The 25,693-nt window shown below is 36.6% G+C and overlaps 1 protein-coding gene across 9 annotated transcripts in view; it reads left to right on the forward strand.

Annotated features, from left to right (window-relative positions):
* The window catches only part of LOC136828715 (solute carrier family 22 member 6-like), a 133,278-nt gene extending 120,772 nt beyond the window's left edge, over positions 1-12,506 (forward strand). For 6 of the 9 annotated variants that reach the window (XM_067086860.1, XM_067086866.1, XM_067086862.1 and 3 more), the window contains 9 exons: positions 1,664-1,767; positions 2,189-2,343; positions 2,766-2,937; positions 3,723-3,861; positions 5,043-5,227; positions 5,972-6,132; positions 7,918-7,982; positions 8,654-8,773; positions 9,018-12,506. In XM_067086860.1, the coding sequence (XP_066942961.1) occupies positions 1,664-1,767; positions 2,189-2,343; positions 2,766-2,937; positions 3,723-3,861; positions 5,043-5,227; positions 5,972-6,132; positions 7,918-7,982; positions 8,654-8,773; positions 9,018-9,254 (1,338 nt within the window). In that variant the 3' untranslated portion in view covers positions 9,255-12,506. The remainder of the gene's footprint in view (positions 1-1,663; positions 1,768-2,188; positions 2,344-2,765; positions 2,938-3,722; positions 3,862-5,042; positions 5,228-5,971; positions 6,133-7,917; positions 7,983-8,653; positions 8,774-9,017) is intronic. The other 3 variants (XM_067086864.1, XM_067086859.1, XM_067086865.1) reach the window with 2 other exon arrangements.
* Positions 12,507-25,693: the final 13,187 nt, after the last annotated feature.

The raw sequence follows: 25,693 nt of genomic DNA on the forward strand, positions 1-25,693 counted from the left end.
AACTGTGCTGAGAAACGTACACATGAACACAACAAGAAAAAGGTATAGAGAAAGAGTTTTACTTTTTTGTGTACGATGTATTTTGGGGAGACTTATAAAATTATTTTTGTAAACTTTTATTTTTATTTTTTTCATATATTTATCTTTATTTAATAATTTATATTTATTTATATTATATTTATTTTTTATTTTTTAATTTTTTTCATAATTTGTTATATTTATATTTATTTATTTTTTATTTTTATTTATTTTTATTATCATATTGTGTCGCATTTGAGAGACAAAAGGGTTTACTTTTTTGTGTGTGTACAGTGCGATATATTTTACAGTGCTTTGGGCAACTGAAAAACCTTGTGCAGCCTACCGTACTGTTTTTCGCGTACAAGAGAAAAAGAAGGGATTTCCTTTTTTTGTGTACAGTGTATTTTGGGGAAAATGATAAATATTGCTTGTGCAAACTATCATGTGTTTCATACAAGAAAAAAAGGGGTTTACTGTATTTTTACAGTGTTTGGGGTGAATGGAAAACATTGTGTAGCCTACCATCTTGCGTGCCATATATGAGAGAAAAAGAAGGGGTTTCTTTTTTTGTTTTCAGGTGAATTTATGGATTTTTTTTGTTGTAGAAATATTGAAAAATAAGGTAGATAATTGCTTTTTGCATAAAGTTTTCAGTTTAAAGCTTGATGGTTGTTGTTTACGGCAATGTGGTATTGACAAATTTAGGTGAGGAAGGGTATGGAGTTACCCATGCACACCCATAGATTGTTCTTACTTGCTGTTATCCGTATTTTTCCGTTATTTGGGAGGGCCTTGTATCTATTAACCCTAATTACTATATATATACATACATACACACATACATACATATATATATATATATATATATATATATATATATATATGTATGTATATTATATATATATATATATATATATATATATATATATATATATATATATATATATATATATATATATCGTGCAGTAAGCCACAAATATCGTTTAATGTCCAGTTCACTATACCTTATAACTGATAAGTGCTTCCTTGTTTTTTCTAAGTTAGGCAGCGGTTCGAACTCTGCTTAGTTCTGGTTTTCCTACCCCATTTTGTAGTCTTATGACTCTAGTCATTTAATTCAGCGGTTTCTTTAAATTAAGTTATGATATAAATGATCTGTTCATCATAATTATTGTTCCATCTCAGGCGGATGCCTCCAAGGTGTCATTAATTGAAATGAAGTTAGGTCTTTTATTTTCCTCTTGCGCTTATAATGAGTACGAAGTACTTTATCAGTCAAATAACACCTGATTCTTAGAATTTATGCAATGCCATTAACGAGGAAGATGTTTCTGGAAAGTACTATGTATGTGTTTTTAATCATAGTCATAATTTAAGTGCATTCAACTGTGAGAGATGGATAATGAAGTATAATGCCTCAATATTTTTCATTAGAGAGCCACTTTATATATATATATATATATATATATATATATATATATATATATTTGTCTGTGTGCTCCCGTGTATGTTAACTGCAAATAAGTCAGCAGCAGGAAGAGAATTCTCAGGCAGCTTTATAAACTTGTCACCGTGGTTTGATTTGCATTTTAAATTCCCTGTTGCAGTATGCCTTATATACTTTTCAAATCTTTCGCTGCAGTGGAATCTGATCTGCGAGAGAGAGATGCTGAAACCCCTGTTCCAGATGATGTATTCCGTGGGAGCCCTAATTGGAGGCTTTATAGGTGGTCAGGTCAGCGACAGGTGGGTAGCATAAGTGGCCTGTCATCTAGAAGAAAAGGCTGTAAAACTTGTCGTTAACAATCACGTCTAAAATTTGGCCGCCGATGTTTTCTAAATTTTCCCTTTGTCATAAATGGTCTGTAAAGGTGACCTATGATGTATAAAACTGTTTCCTGTCCTATTTTTCACCTTGAATTCAAAAGGCATTTCATAGATAGAAAGCCAAGAAGTTATAAGTTATACAACTGTTATGTCTTAATTTTCACCTTAAATTTTCAAACTACACTTCTGATTTTTTCTTGAAATTTGCTAATCAAAATGATAGACTAACGTAATCTAAACAACATCAGACCCTATTTCATCAGAAAGGTCATTAATTTGCCAATTAGTTCCTGTGCGTCCTAATGATCTTTCCTATGAACTCATTCATGTTTACCAACAGTTTCGGGCGTAAACGAGCAGTTCAAATCGCCACTTTCATCAACGTAACGTCTGCTGTCTTGCTATACTTCTCGCCACTTTTTTCAGTAACACTCCTTACCAGAGCCGTCATTGGAGGCAGTTGTAATTTTATGTTCCTTCCAGCATATAGTTTAGGTAAGAACCTAAGATGAAAAGTATATAGTAGCATGAGCGGTGTGTTTATTGTTGTCGTATCACTGTGAAAAATCAGGCATTCAGTCTAGTTCATAGCAACTGAAAATACAATTAGATTTCTGAAGCAAATGACTCTAGCTAATGTGTTGACCTTCCACGTAATGCCATTACTTTTTTCCGTCAAAGTAAAGTAAAATATGATCAGGGAATAATCCCTTGGGAAAGAGAACACATTCTTTACACAGACTGTATCTTCCTTTCCATTTGAAGGCAAATTCCGACTCTTACCTTTTTTGCTAAGTCAAGGAATATACTCTTGTTTTCACATTCTAAAATTTCCATTCGGATTTCTGATTCACTTCAGTTTGCATCAAACATTCCTGTGTGTTTTTATATTTTTCCAAATTTTCTTGCTTACTAAGCACTGGAAACCATTCCTTCGAAGCATCGCACAGTAGTTGGAATGCTACTTGGCATTCCATACTCGGTGGGCATCATCATACTGGCAGGCACCGGGTACGTCATCAGGGTATGGAAGCACCTGATGATCCTGAATGCTGCAACTCCTTTCATCTTCATAATCCCGCTCATATTGTAAGAGTACTTGTTATTCGTGTTACGTTACCTAACATTTTTTTCATAATCGTTTGCATATAGTTGAAAATGTTTCACCACTATTATGCTTTTTTTCCAAAAATGCATCTCAGATTGCACATCTTACCAAGCCACTTTCGATTTTGCACAGTCATCAGGCATTCTAGAATTCTAGGCGGATTGGTCTACGAGATAGAAACCTACATTGATGTAAAACTTAAATTAAAGAGTTATGAACAGTATTTTTGTGATTTTCGGGAAATCATGGCCAGTCCTAATTTGATCAGACTCAAAAATATGATTTGCCACAATTTGCTAAAGCAAAAATGTTAAGCTTTTGTCTTCCTATTTCTGGTATAGGCTAAGAAAGAATTTAGAATGAAAACTTTTCTTCAGTTTCTTAAAACTGGAAAGTGCCAAAAATACTAGTTAACTATTGCATCACGATATTATTTCCCCCTTCTTTATAAAGTACTCTAATCCCTTTGGATATATACTCAAAATTGCAAGACTTTATGCAAGCATCTCTCAGTTGCTTTAGAAGATTAAAATATTCAGCTGTACTTTTATTAAAGAATTTCATTTCTAAACAGGGTGGTATACTATGAAATATGTTACATCTTAAAACATATGTAAATTTTCAAATCAATTGCAATTGCTCTCCTGATAATTATATAAATATATCTCAGACATTCTCGCAACATAAAAACATTCCGTTTATTACAAAAACTAACTCTAAATCTCATCACTCACTTCAAATCCCATTCTCTATGGTTCTCCCGTAGCTGGGTAAATGAGTCTCCTCGTTGGCTAATACAGCATGGCAATGCATTGGAAGCCTCGAAGATGTTGAGTCATGCTGCCAAGGTGAACAAAGTGACTCTCAGCGATCCCTTGACTGAAGCCATTCAGGAACTCAGAAAGGCAGGTGACCAACTAGGGAGAAATCCTATTTTCGACATTTTTCGTTTTAGCGGGTTTCATGTGGCATAATGGTGAATTCATTGTTAGAATATTATCGAAGCCTTCTTAAATTGTAACAGATTATTGAGAGACTGTCTAGTACTTATGAGGGGAAATAAGTATATGAGAAGTATGTAAAATTTTGTGAAGAGGTCATCGGGACCGTGGACAGTGTTTGTGGGTATAGGTTGTTGGGAAGGGGGAGTAAAAACGGTGGGATACTGAAGTGGTAGGTTTAGTGGAGGGAAAAGGTGATTATCTGAGGTGCAATTCATTGATCAAAGAAATCATGTTCAGGCATACAGAAGGATGAATAAAGTGGTCAAGACGATAATGAGAGAAGCAGAGCTCAAGTAATAAAAGCAGGGTGAGAAGGTGAGCAAGAACGTTTGGGAGAATAAGAGATTGGTTAAAAGGAAATAGATGTACAGAGAACAATCACTGAACAAATGAATCTCAGATAAGGAGATGCAACTGGAGAGATTCTGTCAGTGTTGATGAAGTGAATATTTAGAATATTGTTAAATATTTTGAATATTGTTGGATATGAGAATGGAAGAGGTGCAGAACTGAATGACACAAGAATGGAGAGGGTTGGGGTATGTGAAGGATTGAAAGATACCCGAAAACTGAAGAACTGATAGTAGAGGAGCAATGTGAATTTAGACATGGAGGATGATGTGCGAGTCAAGTGTTTGATATGAAACAGTTTTTTTGAGAATTTTGAATGAAGAGACAAAAGACATTAGATGGTATTTATGAAACCAGAAAAGCCTGTGATAGAAACAATGGAGAGGCAGTGTGGTGGGAAATGAAGATGTAAGGAATAAAAGATAAGTTTTTATAATGGAAGAGAACATTGTATTAGAGTATGCTGGAAAGAGAGTGAAGAGACCGTAGAACCTGGTGAAAATGTTTGAAGTTGCAGAAGGAGAAAGAAGAAAGGTTATAAAAGTTGATGAGAACCGGGAAGATGGAACAATGAATGTTACTGTGGATAGTGGAAGAATGCAAGAAGACAGTTGGTTCATCCAGGTTTTTTTTTTAGTAAATATTGTGGAATAAGGAACAATGCAGGTCTGTGGAATGGTTAAGCCGAGAATTTAAGTCACAAGCACTTTCCACCTCATTTCCTATTTCAGTCTCACGATGAAGAGAAGGGCATTCGGAGACGTCGTTGGGAATTATGCCGGGAGACATGCAAAGATGCGTCATCTTATTTCCAGTCTGTGGGCATGAGGCTAATTTTTTTAATCTCGCCAATCGCTTGGCTTCTTCAGGGATGTTTATACCTCGGCGTCATATTAAATGCCAATAATTTTTCCAGGTGAGGTGTCATTTTGAATCAAATAATAGTCCTGGGTATTTGCTCAATGAGATTATGATAATTTTTTGTTTAATTTTGTTGATATATAGCGACTGGATTTCTGTCCATGACATAGAACTCCAGATAAATATTTTGATTATTTACTGTAATATTCTGTGCCTCATCTACTTTTATTATAAATCTATAATCAGTTCATCCTTACAAACACAATTTCTTTTCCAAGTTACTCCGTTTTATACAATTTTGAGCCTGATAACTCAAGCTAAAACTTAATATTGCAATGCTCTTGCATTTCCTTGGTAAGACATCTCATTTCTGCTCTAGTGATCTCCTAGAATAATTATTATTTTCTAACATTCCTAGAAATTTGGCATTACTAAAAGATGCGTGTAGCTCTTTTTTGGCCCCTAACCGACCCACTTAACATTACACCTTACTTCCATTCTGGCTTCCTTTCTTACATCTTGCAATCCAACCTCTCTAATTATTACTTCTCAGTGCAACAGCGCAGTTTTCTCCAGGCTTCACCCTAAGGTCCTTGCGCTTCATTTTACTTATATTCTGGCTCTTGTTGTCTTGCTGTCCAACCAATTCAGTTCCATCTTTTCACTGTCTTGAGCGCTGAATGTCTGAAAGTGCCCCAGTGCCTGGCTTTATTAGCCTAAAATAAATGTGGTTGACAAGATAATACCCACACTCTTTTATACACCCATATAGTTACTTTGTTCTCTTACAACTACACAGCAACGATCCTTTTGTTTACATCACTATATCTGGAGCCATGGACATGATATCCATCCTGCTGACGACGCCCTTGAGCATGAGGATAGGGCGTCGGGCGCTGATTGCTTGGTTCCTCCTAGTGGGTGGGGTCTTATTCATGATAGATCTGATTGTACCTGAAGGTAAGTGTTTTGTATGAAGTGATCATTTCTAAGCCTCTCTGTCAACACCGACTTTAACGTCCTTAGTGATCGATGTTATTGAATCAACAGTTTACAAAAATTAGTATTTATGTTATTTATAATCTGCAGCACTTCTTACATGCCGAAAGGATGAAATACCCAAAAATAGTTCATCACTCTACTAAAAATGGGCTTTCCTGCGATAGTAAATAAGTTTTATGTTAGTCTTTTAAAACAATTGCTATAGCAAAAGGCTTTGCTTGTTTGTTTACTCAGAATTACAAATGAATTACTCACAGGCATTTGCCTTATCGTTTCCTCCTTATATATGTGTGTGGTTGTGTGTGTGTTTGTCTGTGTTTATAATGAAAAACAGTTATTATGCTTTATTTTAGTGTAAATTAAAATTTCAGTCTCTGCAAGTATATATAACAGGCCCAAACCTTCTCACGTGCATGTGCAAACATATATACAGTATGTGTGTGTCTGTATAAATCAGTGTTGCCAAATTACTACACCACTGACTTCCACGCTCGCCTAAATTTTATATTCATTCAACCATTGGTAAAATCTAACGTATGTAAAACAATATACTGTCTTAAGATCATTTTCCTTAAGAGTATATTAACAGGAAAACCTAAATGTATATTACTACACGGGTCTCTTTTACATGCTACAGCATTAAATGATAATGGGACGTTATATAGATCTAAACATTAAATGCATTTATAATATCACTTGGCAAAGAACTTTTCTTTTTACATTTTTAAAGCATTTTTAAATTGCTTTCAGTTACCTTAATTAGATGGAAATCTAAAGCTGTCATTCTGTTATCGTCTGCATTTTATGTGTCAATCGAGACATCGCTCGATCGACTTCTGCTGCTTCATAATTTGGTGCATAAACAACCATTCTTGGGTGGTTATTTATTCATTTATTTTATAAGCATATATATAAATATGCAAATGACTGAGAATATAGGTAAATGAACCACATATATATAAGAAAATGATATATCAGACCACAATAAACCCCTAAGAAAAGTGTGGAAATTTTTTCCACACTTGGTGTGGCAAACCGTAAAATGAAGAAACCACTTCTGCTGAACCCGATCATCTAGTGATTGAAAACTTCCACACCAGAGGCCACATTTCTACGTTTCGGCAACACCGGAATGTATGCTGTAGGAATACATGTGTGTCTGTGTATGTGCACATTCAATGGCTGTAACCATGAACTCCCAGCTCCATAGTTTTATAATATATATAAACATACACGCAGATGTATGGATATACGGTATATTTATATCACTACATAATAAAGTGTAATGTTTATGCATAGAATTAGTTTTTCTATGTGCAACAACGATAACCTAGGGGTACCGAACTCGCTTACTCCTGACGTCTTCCATTCCGGGGTCAGTAGGTGTCAGCAAGATCCAGCATACCTGAATCATAGCTTATTATCTGAACTTGAAATCCTGACCTTCATCAAAATTATCACCATTTTTTATGATATGAGTACATTCAAGGCCTTTGGGTTCTCATTTCTATAGGTATCTTTCAATTTGATACTTTAAAATGAGTAGATAATACTTAGCTGAGGTAATGCAACTTCAATAGTATTCACTGTCTTATTGCAGAATGTTCAGAATCGTGAATTCTGACTACTTTTTTGTGTAAATGATTGTAAGCTTATTACACCTCCCAAACTGTTATTCGTAAGTTGATCTACACCTAATGTGAGCTTCTTTCCTATTAACAGAGTTGATCTTTTTGTTTCCAGCACTCCACTGGCTGAAATTTGCCCTGGTAATGACAGCATTAACACTAGTCGCAGGTAGTTTTCAGGTATGCAGCTTCATTCTTATGATTTTGAGAGAGAGAGAGAGAGAGAGAGAGAGAGAGAGAGAAAGAATTGTTGCTTATCAATGCGATACTTTTCCTCCTATTGTCGACGTTATTAGCGTTATTGTTATCACCGTCTTCGTTAAGATTGTCAGTAACATTTGTAAATCATAATTCATAGTAACAGCAGCAGAATGAGCTGCTATTACTGCTGTGACATCCCTAAACATATCTAAAACATGATTACAAATGCAATAGATTCTCGCCTGCAGCATTAGTGTTATCTTCCTACATAAGAGACTATGTACTGTGAAGCCTCTCTGATATATAATTCACTTAAGGCAATATTGGAATCAGTTGCGTAGCTTTTGCTTTTTCTCTGCATCCATAACCATACGTCTACAGAAGGATGCATCCACATAGCAGTAAAACATGTCATAAAAACACGTCGCTGGCCTTGCGTATACATATCACAAACAGGTTGAAAACAAGTCAACGAATCGCTGGCTAACCCTTAATAATCGTATGAGAGACTGGTTAGGACTACCAATAAGTCGTTGACTTTTATTCAACCTGTTTGTGATATATACACGATAAGTTGTCGACATGTGTTTATGACATGTTTTACTGTTGCGTGGATGCACCATCGTAACAGAGACTTTTCTACTCCTCAGATTAACTTCCTCTATACACCAGAACTGTATCCAACACTTCTGAGAACCCGTGGGTTAGCCCTGTCCAATTTCGCTTGCAATATAGGATTCATGGTGGCTCCACTGGTCGTGGATTTACTGGTAACATATTCATGAGAAATTTGAGCAGCCTTTGCTTGGATTTTCGATTATATGTCATAAATCCCTTTCTACAAATCTTTTCATCTGCGCAACTTTGTCACATAAGATTACATTTCATTGATACGTGATTAACACTCATAGATCACTAGAACGCTTGTCAAGAAGAAAAGTTTTCATCATTATCGATTTTCTCTAAAGTCCGTAATCACTGTTCTGTTATCTTTTCTCTTCCCTTGTCCTAAAGGCCCCTCTTGCTTGGTGGTCTGTAGGCGTTACCTTCGGCTGTGGTGGCCTCGTAGCTAGCATTCTGGTTCCGTTCCTTCCAGAGACTCTGCATAGACCTCTTCCAGACACCGTGCTGGACGTCGATGAGAGACACGAGAACTCTCATTATTACATAAACTGGACGAGAAAGAGACGGACTGATATGGAAATGGCTTCAAAGGTCAAACCAGAAGAAAACGAACCGCTTACTACTTAAAAAAAAAAGGAATGAAAAAGTACGTCTCCTTGATTGCGAGAGGGATCTTTATATATACTCTCAATAAAGGACATCATTGAGTATATGATGAAGATGGAATTAGTTATAAAAAAAAAGTCAAACCAAAATTACTACAAACATGGCTGTCATTAGCTACGTTGCCAAAGTTCCTCCTGACTTACAATCCGACTACAGTTAATCTGCATCCCTCAGTTCTGGGCTCTTAAATCCGGTCATAAAATCATATTTATCCTTCCCAAGTGCCTTCCAGAAGAAAGAGACTGTTCCGGAACAAGGCCGACTTAATTTACAGTCTTTGAGGAGCCAATAACAGTATTCTTTTTTATCTCATTGTATCATTTATTTTCTCATCAGTGAGACTGCGTTAGATATTGGGCATTTGTATATATAATTCATTTAGGTGATTAGAAACTAAATCATCCTTATCTTGTCCTGTGATCAACACAGTTTCATGTATGATTTAAATTCTTTTCGTTTATTGTAATCTGTTTTTACTATAAATCACCCTTTACTTGTCACCAAATTCAGTTCTTTTGCTCATTTTGTGTCTTCATGGTTACTCTTTCTGACTTGATATAAGGGATATAACGTAGATGTGTCACGTATGTGCCACATTTACAAGATATCCCAACTTAGATCAAGGTTTTATGAATCAAATCTGGGAAAAGTGGCAACCTCTAAAACGTACTACATGCTCGTAGTCATTTTGGTTTTACTTTTTTTTTTTTTTTTTTTTAGTTTTCAGTCTGGAAGGAAAAACTTTTTCTTTGCTGCAAAGTGGCTATTGTAATTTCATTATGTATTATGTTTCATTCTCAGGTGTACATGTATAGGCATGGTAACGACGAACCTTTAAAACTTGGGATCTAGGCACTTGAAGGCAATGTGAAAGCCTTCTTATTTAACACTGAAAGAACTTCGAGACCAGGAGGTTTTCATATCATTTGATTACTTAACTGAATTTACTTATAGCAAGATAACTAGATGTCCTCTGTGTGTTACTGTTGTTATTGACTTGTTTAGACACGTTACTGAAAATTCCGGCAGATTCAGAAGGATTCAAACAGCCATGCTAGTAAGGAAGAAACTGTAAAGTCTTCCTTAAATAAGAACGGTACGGTCTTTCTTTCCTTCCCAAAGAAATGAACTAGAAATCTCCTATTTGACATATAAGGGAAATTTCATATTCCCCTGAAGTCCCATTGCTGTATTTCATGGCTGTCATATAACTCAAGCATTTCCGCTATGTAATCTATGCATTTTGGTTAGATAAAGAAACAATAGTTCATTGAATTTAAGTATACCAAACTCAGTCAAAAATTATTTGAAACTGAGTCGTTTTAAAGTTGTTATTACAGTTTGCTATTATTATAATCATACAAAACTAAGTAAAAATGCGCTAACTTAATTATATACATTAAACAGAAAAGAATGACCAAATTTTGAAAAATAAAAAAAAATTCACCAAAAGATTAGCACATTAAAATACCGGTGAAATTAACTTCAAGAGTAAACAAATAAATAAACAGTTACCTGCATGGAAAATATGACCATTAATGCCAGGTGGAAACAATAACATAGACCTTCTCCCCATTAAGTGCAATGGGAGGCCACTTGGTACCAAGTAGTGAAATGCTTCCCATTATAATGAGGATGCAGGAGCTTCGACAAACGAGTATCCCGCGTTAACTTTGAAGGCATAAGTTGAAAATAAGAGTTGGAATAGAATTCATGAAAGCGACCAACCAAGGTTATAATCTAAATTATTTTTACCTCTGCTCTAAACTATAATTTCCAGTGTTGGGAAAAGAAGACAGTCCTTTCAAGCAATTTATGCCAGGAGATATAGGTCCTAAAATGGTGCTGCCATCTGGACAAGAGATAATTTTCCAGAAATGGAAATAAAGAGGATCTAAAACATGTGGTTTTATATCAGCCACCAAGGCAGGTTAATGGAGTTCAGAATGTCTATATTTGGGATGCATCTGAGTAGGGTATATATATGTTACAGGGAACAGATCAACACTTTTTTTGGAAGTGTACGTAGCGTGATCTTAGCGATCTAACTTCAGGAAAAGGACGTAAAAAGGGTTTGACCCTGATCTCACTAGCACTTTCCCCCCTCTCTCTCTCTCTCTCTCTCTCTCTCTCTCTCTCTCTCTCTCTCTCTCTCTCTCTCTCAGCCCGAATCCCTCTTTCTCTCATCGTTTACCGAAGCTCATCCACCCAACCTCTCTCATTCTCTCAAAGCAATTAAATGGACTATTTAAAGAAACACAATCTTTCCTACAAAAATAGGTGCCGTGAAAAAGAAACCTTGAAGTTAAAGGTACAATCATATGTCGTCAAACTCTCAAAATCATTATCTACCGTATTCCAAAACAGATGCATCACACGGCTCTTTGCCAGGAAACTGGAATTTGTTCTACAATCTTTTACTTCGCTTCATAACTTAGCCTCCGGCGTCCTCAAATGTTCAACTTTTCAGGTGATCTCACGAAGGACTTTCAGTATTGTGTTCAAATAGATGATATTTGTATGAATTGAGAGTGCACATATACAGGAGATGAATCGCAATCATTGTTGTAATACACTCTTATACCAAGGCCTATAATAATTTTAAAGTAAGATTTCAACCCTGACCAAAATTTTCACTTGTATATGTTGACTGTTGTCATTATTATCCTTAATAATGCTTTTACCTATTACATTCAACCATAACTGCAGTACATTTATGAACTAGATACCATCAAACTAGGACTCAAATGAAAAGTAATGTGCAAAAATTCGACCTCACTGGGTTAAACCCTCCGGGATTAATCAGGATTATCCCAGTGCAGGACTCATTTAGTGTGCCATGCCCAAGTGCAGGACTCACTTAGTGTGTCATGTCCCAGTGCAGGACTCACTTAGTGTGTAATGTCTAAGTGCAGGACTCACTTAGTGTATCATGTACCTGTGTAGGACTCACTTAGTGTGCCATGTCCCGGTACAGAACTCAGCGTATCATGTCCCAGTGCAGGCCTTGCTAAGACAAAGATGTCACACGCTCGTCACAGGCAGGACCCACTAAGTGGGCACCGGCTCGACGAAACAACAGGAAGTTTGACCACCATTCTTTGTCTTTTCATTAATAGTTTCAGTTTTTCTATTGATTTCCTGTTAATTTAAGTTTACCAGTAATCTCATTCTCTATCAGTGTCAGGTACCTTATTAAAAAATACAGCCTCATTTGCCATTTTTCTATCAATAGACGAGGGTAAGAACTCAACATTCACCTTCTTATAGTTTTAAACAATATATTAGACAGACATAATGTAAACTGTAATGACGATTAATCAGAATACCTCAAACATTCAATAAATGGAAAAAATTGTCCTTAAGCAATATATATGTGTATATATACATATATATGTATATATATATATATATATATATATATATATATATATATATATATATATATATATATATATATATATATATATATATATGTTACTTCAGTCGATAAGAAATTTCATTGTTTACCTATTTCTACCTATTTCTTGTTACTTAAAAAGTAACAGTGCAATAAATGCTTGACACAAGTGAGATATATGTTAAATGAAAAGAACAATATACAGTTCGGGAAATCTAAAGTGGTTCCTACCTCCAAACATCAATGCTCACACTCTTAATTGACAGGTCTTGAACCACAGTGTCTTCACTGAAGACCTCTAATAATATTCGCTGTTGGTCTTTGATTGACAATTTGTTTGATAACTAATCCCTTCACACCCTGGGACTCCGCCCAAAAGAAACGCATGTCCTAACGCATTCTCCGGAGCCTGGACATTTCTGGCGAACTCACTCTTGAAGTTTTGTGGCGAGGCTGGGACATTCTCACATCTTGAGAATAGCTGACGTATGGAACACCTATACAGTTTTACTAACTGGGAAACGTGCCAGACAACAGCTAATCATCTTCTCAAGGTTCTCGACAATGCCTTTAGCCACACTTACTAATCAAACATCTACTGTGTATTGTAATTCATAAAATGCTTGTGACCTATGAGCTTTTCAGATGCTCGGCCACCCAAAGAAGTGCTGCCCCCAGCACTAGGGAAATAGCAATAATTAATAGCCAGATTCATGCACTAAATGGACAGCCACACCCCTGGCAGGCTGATCTTCAGGTGAGGGTTTACCCACACAAGGTTTTCGTACATGAGGAATACCCCACTTCACGAAGAGTATTACGACAAAGGCCGCGATCACCGATAAAGCAGTGATGAGGAGGTACTGATTCGGCATGGGAAAAGGTTCATCTTTCAGTATTGGAGGAAGTGGTGGAATTGTGGCGATCACTTCCCTTAAAGGTGACACCGGAACAACTTGATGTTCCCCATGAAGATGCCACATGAAGATATGAGCAGTAGAGTTGAAGACACTCTTGCCCAGGACTCGCAACTTCGGCGTGACCAGTCTACGTGTCGCATTGAAGAGGCAGGATCCCCAAAGAAGAAACATATCCAATGAATTATGGTACCGGATGGAGACCTTGCATCTGTTGCATAACACCGGGTTGGGAGTCTTCATAGAGGCCACCTTGTACTTTTGTACTCATGTTGGAACATTCGAAAGTCACACTCAGAAGGAGTGTGCCTATGTACTAATACCTTCTCACATCCTAACCAGTCAACATTTATGAGCGTAAAGATACTACTGTCACAAATATATCTATCATGAACTAAAACACACCCTGACTTATAGTTAACCGCTGAGGATTGAAACTTGTCCCCCAAAAGGTACATAGTCTCCTCACTATCCCATACTATTACTGAACCATTAAAACTACTGGGGAAAGGTTGTATGATATAACTATGGAACGATTCCAAGTTACTAACTGGAATTTCCACAAGCAACCCCTTATCAGACACTTTCACTTTTAAAATACCATAATAGCGATACAAATTCTCCCCAGTAAAAATTATCTGTGATCCATAGTGATATGCTGCATTCATTAAAGTCGATTCTAAAGACCCGAGAGGTAAAATATCTCCAAAAAATTCGCCCTTTAGAAGCAGCAACCACTGCCTTAACCTGTATTTGAACATCTGATAACACAGATTCCGCTTCTTTCTCAATATTCAATAAGGTAGTTTAACAAAAAGACAAAACTATTGTAACAACTAAGTCTCCCCCCATCCTATCAACTGTGACCAATAACCCATTTAAAGACGTCCTTAATGTCTCAAAATCCTCTCGTAATCTCTCATTACTATCCCGTAAAGTCATCAAAGTTTTACCTTGGCTAGCTAATTCTGCCGATACCTGCTCAATTTTCACCAAATTAGCAACTGACAAACTAGCAAGCGTTCCTGTGACCATAACGGCTCCAATTAACAATGGCACAGCCCTCTTACTCCTTTTAGAAGAAACCTGGGAAGTCGAAGAACCTAAATATGGACCCTAACAGCTGTAGCATTAAGTTCGGTTAACCAACCCCGCAACGGATCAGACAGATTTCATCCGGTATTCATCTCACCCAATAAATTCTTAAGCAATTGAACTTTATTCTGGGATGCTTCAAGCTCATCCCTTGCCAAACCTATATCTTCAAACTCTGTACTCAAAGTTACTGCATCAGACGACAACCACACATCACAATCTTCTTCAATAATAAAACCTGCTGCACATACACAGAAAAAGAAAAAAACAACCACAGCAAAAAAAGCTGAACTCGGACTGTTAATGATTTATATAACTCTACGGACAGATGTCCTCCCTAGTTAAAAAAAAACTATAAATCACACACCTTTAAAACCCATTAAGAAAACAAAAGAGAGAGAGAGAAAAAATTATCAGAAAAAACAGTACATCATAGGAATTAACCCACAAGATTCCTGTTAACCTGTCTTTTTAATTTTAGATATGTGTCAACCAAGGCACTCCTATATTTTCATCCTGAACAACAAATCTATTCCCCTTCTTTACTTCTACAACCCAAAAAGGACCCTCAAATTTAGGACCTAGTTCATAATTCAATTGATTCCAAACATTTATTTTCACAAAAACCCTATCTCCCACAGCAACTTTAACTCTGTCTGGCTTTGAATTACTCCTGTCAACCATATCCTGAGTTTTCAATCAAGATTCTTAGCAAGATGCGCATATCTCTCTTTAGCAGTAGAGATCAGCAATTTAACTTTATCATCACCTGATGGAATAGGTAGTAAATCCAATGCGCCCTGCACTGGGTAGCCAAATAGCGCTTCATCGGGAGACATTCCAATGGTATCATAAACCATAGAATTGATGCTATGCTGAACCTGTGGAATATATCGACCCCAATTCACATCATTGAGAGCCTCAGTTACCTTCCTATTTGCCCTTTCACATAGCCCATGAGCTTTTGGTCTATAGGGAATAATAGTGACTTTCTGAATGCCCATTACCTGTGCAAGTTCAGAAGTTCTCTCCCATTATCTGTAATCAGCACCTCAGGAACCCCATAACGACAAATATATCCATTAAAGAATGCGACTGCCACCTCTGTTTTATGCTTCAAAGGAAAAATCTCTACAAACCTACTTAACTCTACAACCACCAACAGGTGCCTGTGGCCATAACTAGATTCACAGAAATTGGATAATAGGTCCATATGGACCCTAGAAAATGGTCTACTAGGAATAGGAAACGAACCTGATTTACAAGAAACTACCCTCGATGGCATACAGGCATTACAAACTGAACAACCTCTCACAAAGTCTTCCACTGACGTGAGCATATTCTTCCAAAAGAATTGTCCCCATATATTCTGATACATCTTCTCAATACCCAAATGCAGACTGCCAGACCTACAATGAACAATATCCAGAACTGTAGGAACTAAACTCCTAGGAACAACTATTTGAGTTGTATCACCCTTATCCTCACTATTTCTCAGTTTGTGTCTAATCGTCCTAACTAACAAATTACCTTCTAATTCAAGAATTGCAAAAGGCAACTTATAACCCTTCCTAACCCCTGTAATTCCCCTCTAAGAAACTCTTTTGTGTCTCCCAAAATATCATCCTCATCCTGTTTAGATTCTACTAAACTATTATTATTATTATTATTATTATTATTATTATTATTATTATTATTATTATTATTATTATACTTCTGCGTTTCTTGTTATTTTTGGTATTTTTACTTTTTATTATTACTTTGATTAACATCATTGTAGAGTTTTCCAATTTTCAATATTCGTATTTAGCCTTCTGGACCTGACTTCTGTAACCACCTAAGGTCCCTAGCTGGAAATTAATTGTCTGCAATCTGTATTTTTATTGTTATAATTTTTATTTTTTTCTATTACTCTCCTTATAATTACTGTCATTACTGTTATTATGAATTTTATTTTTTTCTACTTATTCAGCAACTGTGTGGATACTGGCGATAATTATTTTTATCATGTTACCTTACAGTATGTACCTAGATTGAGCCGAAATAAAGATTATTATTATTATTATTATTATTATTATTATTATTATTATTATTATTATTATTATTATTATTATCCCAGTCTATGCAATCTCCAGATACATAACATATATGAGAACCATCTGAATCAGAAAAACTTCTACTAAGGACGTCCGCTACAACATTATGTCTACCCTCTATATACCCAAGCTTGGCATCGAAATCCCTGATTGCAAATACCACCTAGCTCTTTTAGGGAAGATCCAGCTTATTGAGAAGATCCAACAATGGCTCATGATGTGTAAGAACCTTTACTTGACTGCCCATCAATAACATCTTAAAATGAACCAAACTAGACACTACGGCAAAGGCCTCTTTGTCCACTACTGACCATAACCATTCATTACTACTCCGTGTCTTAAATTTCCTACCGTAAAATGCAGTCGGATGGAGTCCTCCACCGAACTTCTACATAAGGCAGGCCCCTATGCCATCGTGACTGGCATCTATCACCAAAGTGAAAGGACATTCAAAATCAGGGAACTTCAACACTGGGGGATTAACTAAACCATCCTTAATATTCTGAAAGGCTGACTGCTGTCCATCACCCCATACAAACTGCACATCGTCCCTCAGGAAGTCTGTCAAAGGAGATGCTAAAGTAGAAAAACCCTTCACAACCCTATGAAAAAAATCCAGCCATGCCCAAGAAAGACCAAATCTGTTTCTCATTCTTGGTGGTAGGGAAATCTACAACTGCCCTAACTTTATCCTTATTGACTCCAACACCCTCTCTAGAAATGACATGACCCAAATATGCTATCTGCTTCTTCAGAAAATTGCGCTTAGCTAATTTTATCTTCAAACCCACTAACCTAAGCCTCCTTAAAACTTCCCAAAGAACCTCTAAATGTTCCTCTCCAGAGTCAGTGGCAACTAAGATGTCATCCATATATACGTATATGGATTTCCCTAACAAGCCATGCAAAACTGTATTCACAAGCCTGCTAAATGTCATAGGACTATCTGATAAACCAAACGGCATGTACATGAACTTGTAATGTACCTTCAGCAAAGAAAACACCATATACTTGCGACTCTCCTCACTAAGCGGTACTTGCAAGTACCCTTGCATCAGATCAATTGAAGAATAAGTATTCTCGCCCCCAATTTCAACAAATAAATCTGGCAAACACGCCACAGGGTAACGATCAGGAATGGTTTTCTCGTTCAACTTCCTAAAGTCCACACAAACCCGGACTGAACCATCCTTCTTAGGCACTGCTGACAACGGAAAATTAAAAAGCGAGGAACTGGGCCTAACAATGCCTTCCTCCTTTCACTTATTAACCTCTTGCTCTACCTGTTCTCTAATCTTAACAGGAATCCTATATGAAGGGACAAAAATAGGCTGTCTTGTCCTCTAAATGAACCTTGTGGTCTAACACATTTGTTAACCCAAACTTATCCCCTTTAAGTGCGACTATGTCCGCAAACTCATCCAGAACATCTGGCATGAGGTAGTAATGAATGGTTATGGTCGGTAGTGGACAAAGAGGCTTTTGCCGTAGTGTCTAGTTAAGTACATTTTAAAATGTTGCTCTTGGGCAATCAAGCAGAGGTTCTGATGGACCATAAGCCATTGTTGGATCTTTTTAATAAGCCAGATCTTTCCCCAAAAAGAGCTAGGTGGTATCTGACGATCAGGGATTTTGATGCTAAGCTTGGGCATATAGCGGGCAGACATAATGTTGTAGTGGACGCCCTTAGTAGAAGTTTTTCTGATGCCGATGGTACTCATGTATGTTATGTATCTGGAGATTGCATAGACTGGGATATCAGTTCCATAGAAGCCAAGCAGGATAAGGATGAGATTTTGGCAGAAGCAAAAGCATTTCTTAGAGGGGAGTTAGTTAGGAAGGGGTATAAGTGCCTTTTGCAGAGCTTGAATTAGAGGGTAATTTGTTAGGAAGATTAGGTGCAGACTGAGGAATAGTGAGGATAAGGGTGATACGATGCAAATCGTTGTTCCTAGGAGTTTAATACCTACGGTGCTGGATATTGCCCCCTGTAGGTCTGGCAGTCTGCATTTGGATATTGAGAAAACGTATCAGAATATACAGGGACAATTCTTTTGGAAGAATATGCTCACGTCAGTGGAAGACTTTGTAAGAGGTTGTTCAGTTTGTAATGCGTGTAAGCCATCGAGGGTTGTTTCTTGTAAATTGGGTTCATTCCCGATTCCTAGCAGGCCTTGAGCCAGGGTCCATATGGATCTGTTAAGCAATTTCTGTGAATCTAGTTGTGGCCACAGGCACCTGTTGGTGGTTGTTGACAAGTTAACTAGGTTCATAGAGATTTTGCCTTTGAAGCATAAAACAGAAGAAGAGGTGGCAGTCACATTCTTTAATGGGTATATTTGTTGTTATGGGGCTCCTGAGGTTCTGATTACAGATAATGAGAGTGAATTTGTGAACAAGATGTTAAGAGTGTATTGTGGATGTAATGAGCATTCGGAAGGTCACTATTATTCCCTATAGACCAGAAGCTAATGGGCTGTGTTAACGGGCAAATAGGAAGGTTATTGAAGCTTTTCAGACAACCGTAGGTGGAAACGATGTAAATTGGGATCGGTATATTCCACAGGTGCAGCATAGCATTAATTCCATGGTAGGTGATACCATTGGAATGTCTCCCAATGAAGCGCTGTTTGGTTACCCAGTGTGGGGTGAGTTCGATTTGTTGCCTATTCCATCGGGGGATGAGACGGTTAAAGCACTTGTGTCAACAGCGAAAGAGAGACATGCTCGTCTGGCTAGGAATCTTGAAATGAAAATGGGGGACATAGTAGAAAGAAGTCATCAAAAGCCAGATAGAGTTAAAGTTGTTGTGGGAGTTAAAGTTTTTGTGAAAATAAATGTCAGGAATCAGTCGAACTATAAGCTAGGTCCTAAATTTGAAGGTCCTTTTCATGTTGTAGAAGTAAAGAAGTGGAATAGATATTCTAGATGAGAACATGGGTGTGCCTCGGTTGACACATATATCTAAAATTAAAAAGACAGGTTAATGAGAATCTTACAGGTTAATTCCTGTGTTGTACTGTTGGTATGATAATTTTTTTTCTTTTCTCTCTCTCTCTCTATCTCTCTTTGTTTTTTTAATGGGTTTTAAATGGGCGTGACTTGTAGTTATTTTTAACTGGGGAGGACGTTTGTCTGTAGAGGTATACAAATCTTTAATTGTCTGAGTTCAGTATTTGCTCGTATGTGTTGCAATATTTTGAAAGTAAGTGCAGAATACCATAGGGTTTTATGGATATATGAATTTCTTTTTTGTTTGTTTGTTTGTTTTCTTTCCCTTTTCGAGATCGGGTATCTTAGAGATTCTTTCTTTTGTTTTTTATACTGAAGTCTCGTATTCACATAACTTTGGGAGTCGTGGCATGGGCTAATTTCGTAGTGAGGTAAGGCCCGTGTAATATTATGTAAGAATGTTATGATATGTAGCTGTCGTCTGATGCAATATCTTTAAGTACAGAGTTACAGAATAAAGTTCTGTTACTTAGGATATTTTCTGGGGGGGAAATTTGTATATTGGATGGAATCTGTCTGATATGTTATGGGTTTGGGCAAATCAGTTAAGGTTTAGGATAGGATTAGGAAGACTTTTTAATATGACTTCCAAATTTAGATTTTGCAGTTCTCTTCTAGAAGGAGTAAGATGGCTGCGCCATTGGCAATTGTAGTTGTTTTGATCATAGGAGCGATTGCTAGTATGTCAATTGCTATTTTGTTGAGAATTAAGCAGGTATCGACAGTATTTGCTAACCAGGATAAACCTTTGATGACTTTACGAGATATTTTACCTCTCGGATGTTTAGAATTACCTTTAATGAATTCAGTATATTGGTATGGTTCTCAGGTAATTTTTTAGTGGGAAGAATTGGTATGGGTAGTATCTTAAAGTTAGTGTACCTTACAGGGGGTTAATTGTGGAAATTCCAGTCAGTAACTTGGAATTTTTCATAGTTTTATCATACAACCTTTCCCTAGTTGTTTTAATGGTTCAGTAATAGTATGGCATAGTGAGGAGACTAGGTACCTTTAGGGTTGACTGTTGACATGACCAACTTACGTTATACACCACTTCCTCGCAGCAGCGCCTTATGAATGACTTCTATGAGCCTCAACTGATACATGCTAGATTTGGGGGCCGTCTACATTACGCCTGCAGGTTTTTACGCCTGTGCCTTCATGAGAGGAGCCAGGGTTTTTTGGAGGGATGTCGGGCAGGACGTCTACAAATTGCCGTCGTTGCTGGGAGACATCTGTTTGGCACAAAGGATTCGTGGGCGCCGCATTCAACATGGGCTTGTGCAGTCGCAAGCCATTCAGCATAGTTGGATTGCCATGAATTCAAGATGTGAAGAGAAGCATGGGTTTGTACAGTTGCAAGCCATCTAGAATATTTAGACCATCTAGAATGCTAGAAGTAAAGTAATGCATTCTACAATGAACTGTGTGTTGGAATAACGATTGTGCATACAAGAAAAATAATTTTCATATCTAGTGCATATGGTTTGCTATGATTTTGGAGCTGGCCGTTACTGAACTTTCAATTGGACAGTTATCATACCTGGGTGGGGGCACCCAGAGGTAGGTGGACCGAGCTCCTGTTAAGTCAGTGAAGAACTATGTGCTGGCCTGTCAGCAACACATCTGCTGCAGGTGCAGTTGTGTCGACGTTGGAGATTTACATGGTCAGATACAGCGAAGTATCTGACGCATGCACATGTGCTTTTCTGACCATGATCAGGATTTATGTGCATGGTGACAGTGTGAGTGCGTGTACGTGTGTGGCACTCTCTTGTGGTATATTATCAGAGGAACAGACGCTCATGGGAGAACTTCATTTGTGACTGGGTCTCATTTGTTTGTGGTGCAGTGTTTAAGAACCACCACCATGAAAATACCTTATCTACGGCCATAGAAAAGTGAGTACCATAATTCAACCACACTTATATCTTTTCCAGACATTATGTGGAAATACCCAGTTGTGCTGCAGTGAAATTCCTTTGTTCTCCATTATACATTTTCTCGTTCTGTTCTCCATTGTACATTTTTCCATTTTGAATATTGATGTCTTGTAACACCATTTCAGGTTTTAACATATGCTATGTTTCTTTTAACAGGAATTCTGGGTTCGTGGCGTGAGGACGAATATTTTGGAAGTGGTGTTTATTCTTTTACATACTATATGACATTCATTGTGGTCTAGAATAATTATGACCTTTTTACTTTGTTTCGTGACCAGGATGTTAGTCACTAGTATTGGTTGGTCTAGAATCATTAATCTGAATGTTTGTGAATCAGAATTTCCTCAAGTGATGATTTCCATTTATAGGGGGTGGAATTCACTCCATTTCATGATCGTAGCTTTTGCTGAATTATTTTCGTTAAATTTGCAAATAAAGTCTAGTTTTGTACCTCAGTGTTTCATTCCAGTAGGCCTTTGTTTAAGGATAGAGTCAGTGAGGAGAATCGACGAGGGAGAAGGAATTTGCTGACCCAGAATGGACCATCACTACCAGAGAATCTTAGGAAAGTAAGATGATTGATGCTGTTATTAAAACAGGTATAGTAATAGAACATGACCCTATTTGACCTGGGAATAGGGTCATTAACATACTGTATATATATATATATATATATATATATATATATATATATATATATATATATATATATATATATATATATATGTATATATATATATATATATATATATATATATATATATATATATATATATATATATATATTAACTTTTATCACATACACAATTGTTCTGTGCATTAGTAGAATTACTATAAGGACCTCATTCAAACTGGTTAGATACCATCCAGTTTGAATGAGGTCCTTTTAGTAATATATATATATATATATATATATATATATATATATATATATATATATATATATGTGTGTGTGTGTGTGTGTGTGTGTGTGTGTGTGTGTGTGTATAAAGGCAAGATTCAAGAAGGAAAGAAAAACAACAGAGTGCTGCACAGCACTCCGTTGTTTCTCTTTCCTTCGTGGATTTTGTCTTTATTTATATATTCATCACGTTCCATATTTTCGTGATTCGGTTGTACATACATATATATATACATATATATATATATATATATATATATATATATATATATATATATATATATATATATATATATATATATATATATATATGGCACATAAGTGAAGATTTATATTTCAAACTTTAGTCCACATGTTTGTAGCTCCTGATCAGTTTTGCACTTAACGCTCATACCCTGAAGAAATCAGGTTTATATTGGAGCTGCATGAAAACTTATTAAGCTTACAGGCTATTTGCATACCAGTTTCTTAAGCCTATAGCCCGGAGGAAACGTGGGAAAAAATTCAGCAAAGTTTGTCTTTCATCACTGAGAGGATCCGAAATCTCTGTCGATCTCAAGTATAGCCGAAACCAACATATTTCAATCAGGAGTCGATTATTTAATTAAGTGATTGTCTGATTGACTGACTGATGTAAACTGGAGTCGCTACGGCCTTGGTTATGAACACTGAATTTGAATCAGGGAATAGGAGTAAAGAGTCAAAGAATAAACGTCATTTTGTATAACTGCTATCGTGACTGGCGACCCTATGCCCTTATCTACGCCGGCCCTGAGATGCTAAAGAATAAATACTCTTCATCTAGAAGAATGTGAATAGTGTCAACTAACTTTAACTTATAAGAAATATGTATGACAGCTTTATAAAGCTATAAACGTTTAAGGTTGTGTGACAGGAGGTGGGGTAGTTTATATAATTTTATTATTATTTTGATTATGTATTATTATTATTGTTGTTCTTTATTTTTTCGAAAAACAAACAAACAGACATATGAAGCAATCCTAATTGGCCATTAATCTTAAAAGTGATGCAAAAAAGGGAGAACTAAAAGAAATTAGTAAAAATCGGCAAATCGATAAAAATCCAGGTTTGTAAAGAACAGAATATGTCAGAAAAATGTAAGCGCAATGGAATACTAATTACGAGTATTATAAGAGAATTCGGTAACTATAACCAGTGTAAATCATTGCGCCCGTATCATCAAACTACTATCGATTGAACACTATTTATAAAAATGTAAATATGAAAATAAATTACGCTAAAGGAGAGTCCTGGTGTTAAAAGTAAAAAAAAAAAAAAAACAGTTTTTAGTACACGAGAAAAGATGCAGTTAAACATAATTTACCGATGGAAGTTCTGATGCAGAGAGAGAGAGAGAGAGAGAAAGAGAACTGTAAAATTCCCAACCCGATAGCTCCCTTTTGCCCATAAGTCGCATTTTTATCTGCCCCAAATTCTAACCGCTTGTTGCCAATCACGAATCCTGCCTTCGGTAAAACTTTCGTTAAATTCAAAGGACAACATTTTCTGTGATTCTACTAAAACAAATAGACACCCATAACCTTCTTGGCGGGGATAATAAGCCTGCCCTTCAATTACAAAATAGGGAAAATATTTCAAAAAGAAGAGAATCACATCTTTGGTATATGATACGATCTCGAGCCATAAACCTCCCAAGTTCCTTATGTGACCAGGTATATTGAAAGGAAAATGGCGGAGTCGCCCAGAGGATATTGTTTTCTTGACAGGAGGACGTCAAAATGCAACGCGAGCACACACACACACACATAAGCACACACCGTGAATGTGTGTGTGTGCGTATGTGTGTTTGGCCTGGAAAAATTCTATTAACTTTGAGTGAGAAACGAGGGATAAAAGAAAAAAAAAATCACAAAGTAATGAGAGAGAGAGAGAGATTCAAGAACTACTGTATCATCTCGAAACCAAAAAATAAATGGTAATACAGGGTCAAGTCATAAATGTTAAACAGTAATACAGTTTCAATAAAATAACTAAATCATTATAAAACAGGGTTGTCATTACATAAATGTAAATTGCTCATCGAACTCTGCTGAACAGGGAACCAGTAATTAGGTTTATAGTATGGAAATGCATTTAATTGGATTTAGATATTTCAGTGATGCATATTAATGATCATTTTACAGATTTTATTTTAAAAATTCGCTGCGTCTCTCATGGTGGGTTGGCAAGCGATGATGAATGTGGTTTTCAGCTGATGAAAGAAAATTGATGTGCTGTGTAATGTATAACTGTGTAGAAAGTACCGCTTGAGTTGCACGGAGAATCGTGTTTAACAACGTCGGCAACTTATCGCAACTATATCATAAATAGGATGAAAACAAGTCAGCGACCGCCAGCGGAGAATGACACTTACGCAAATGTTGGAAAATCCCATGAAACGCTAGTTACGAACATCAAAAAGCCGTTAACTTGCAATTCAACCTACTTGTAATCCGTGTGGGATATGTTACCGACGTATTTTTATGATACGTTTTACTGCGGTGAGGATGTACCTTAAAGGTATCGATAACTGACAGTTACATAGTCAGCCTGTCACACAAAGCGGGAAGCCTTGCTCTTTTCGTCATCAAAATTAAGGACAGAGATCAAAAGGAAAAGTTATTCAATATTCTAGAAGTCAGTCATCTGAAAGTTTCCCTTTCGCTGTCAAAGAATATATTAACGGTCATCCAGAATATAAGACTGAGTTTACGACGAATTTTCTCTCTCTCTCTCTCTCTCTCTCTCTCTCTCTCTCTCTCTCTCTCTCTCTCTCTCTCTCTCTCATTAACATAATCAGGCATGCCAGTTTATCTTTGAAGATCACACAAACCTTTTTCCAGCCTTTTGCAGAAAAGACAGATTTTACGAACATTGGACCCGTTTCTATTGAACAATTCCCGAATATAATGACTGCCTTTTCCCCATTTAATGATTTAAGACTGTTCTCTTCTCACTTTTCGTTTTTCCTTTCCTTATGTATCATTGGGGGGAGGGGTAGGCGGCGGTTACGTT

The sequence above is a fragment of the Macrobrachium rosenbergii genome, chromosome 43, assembly GCF_040412425.1.
Source record: "Macrobrachium rosenbergii isolate ZJJX-2024 chromosome 43, ASM4041242v1, whole genome shotgun sequence".
Taxonomy (NCBI): domain Eukaryota; kingdom Metazoa; phylum Arthropoda; class Malacostraca; order Decapoda; family Palaemonidae; genus Macrobrachium; species Macrobrachium rosenbergii.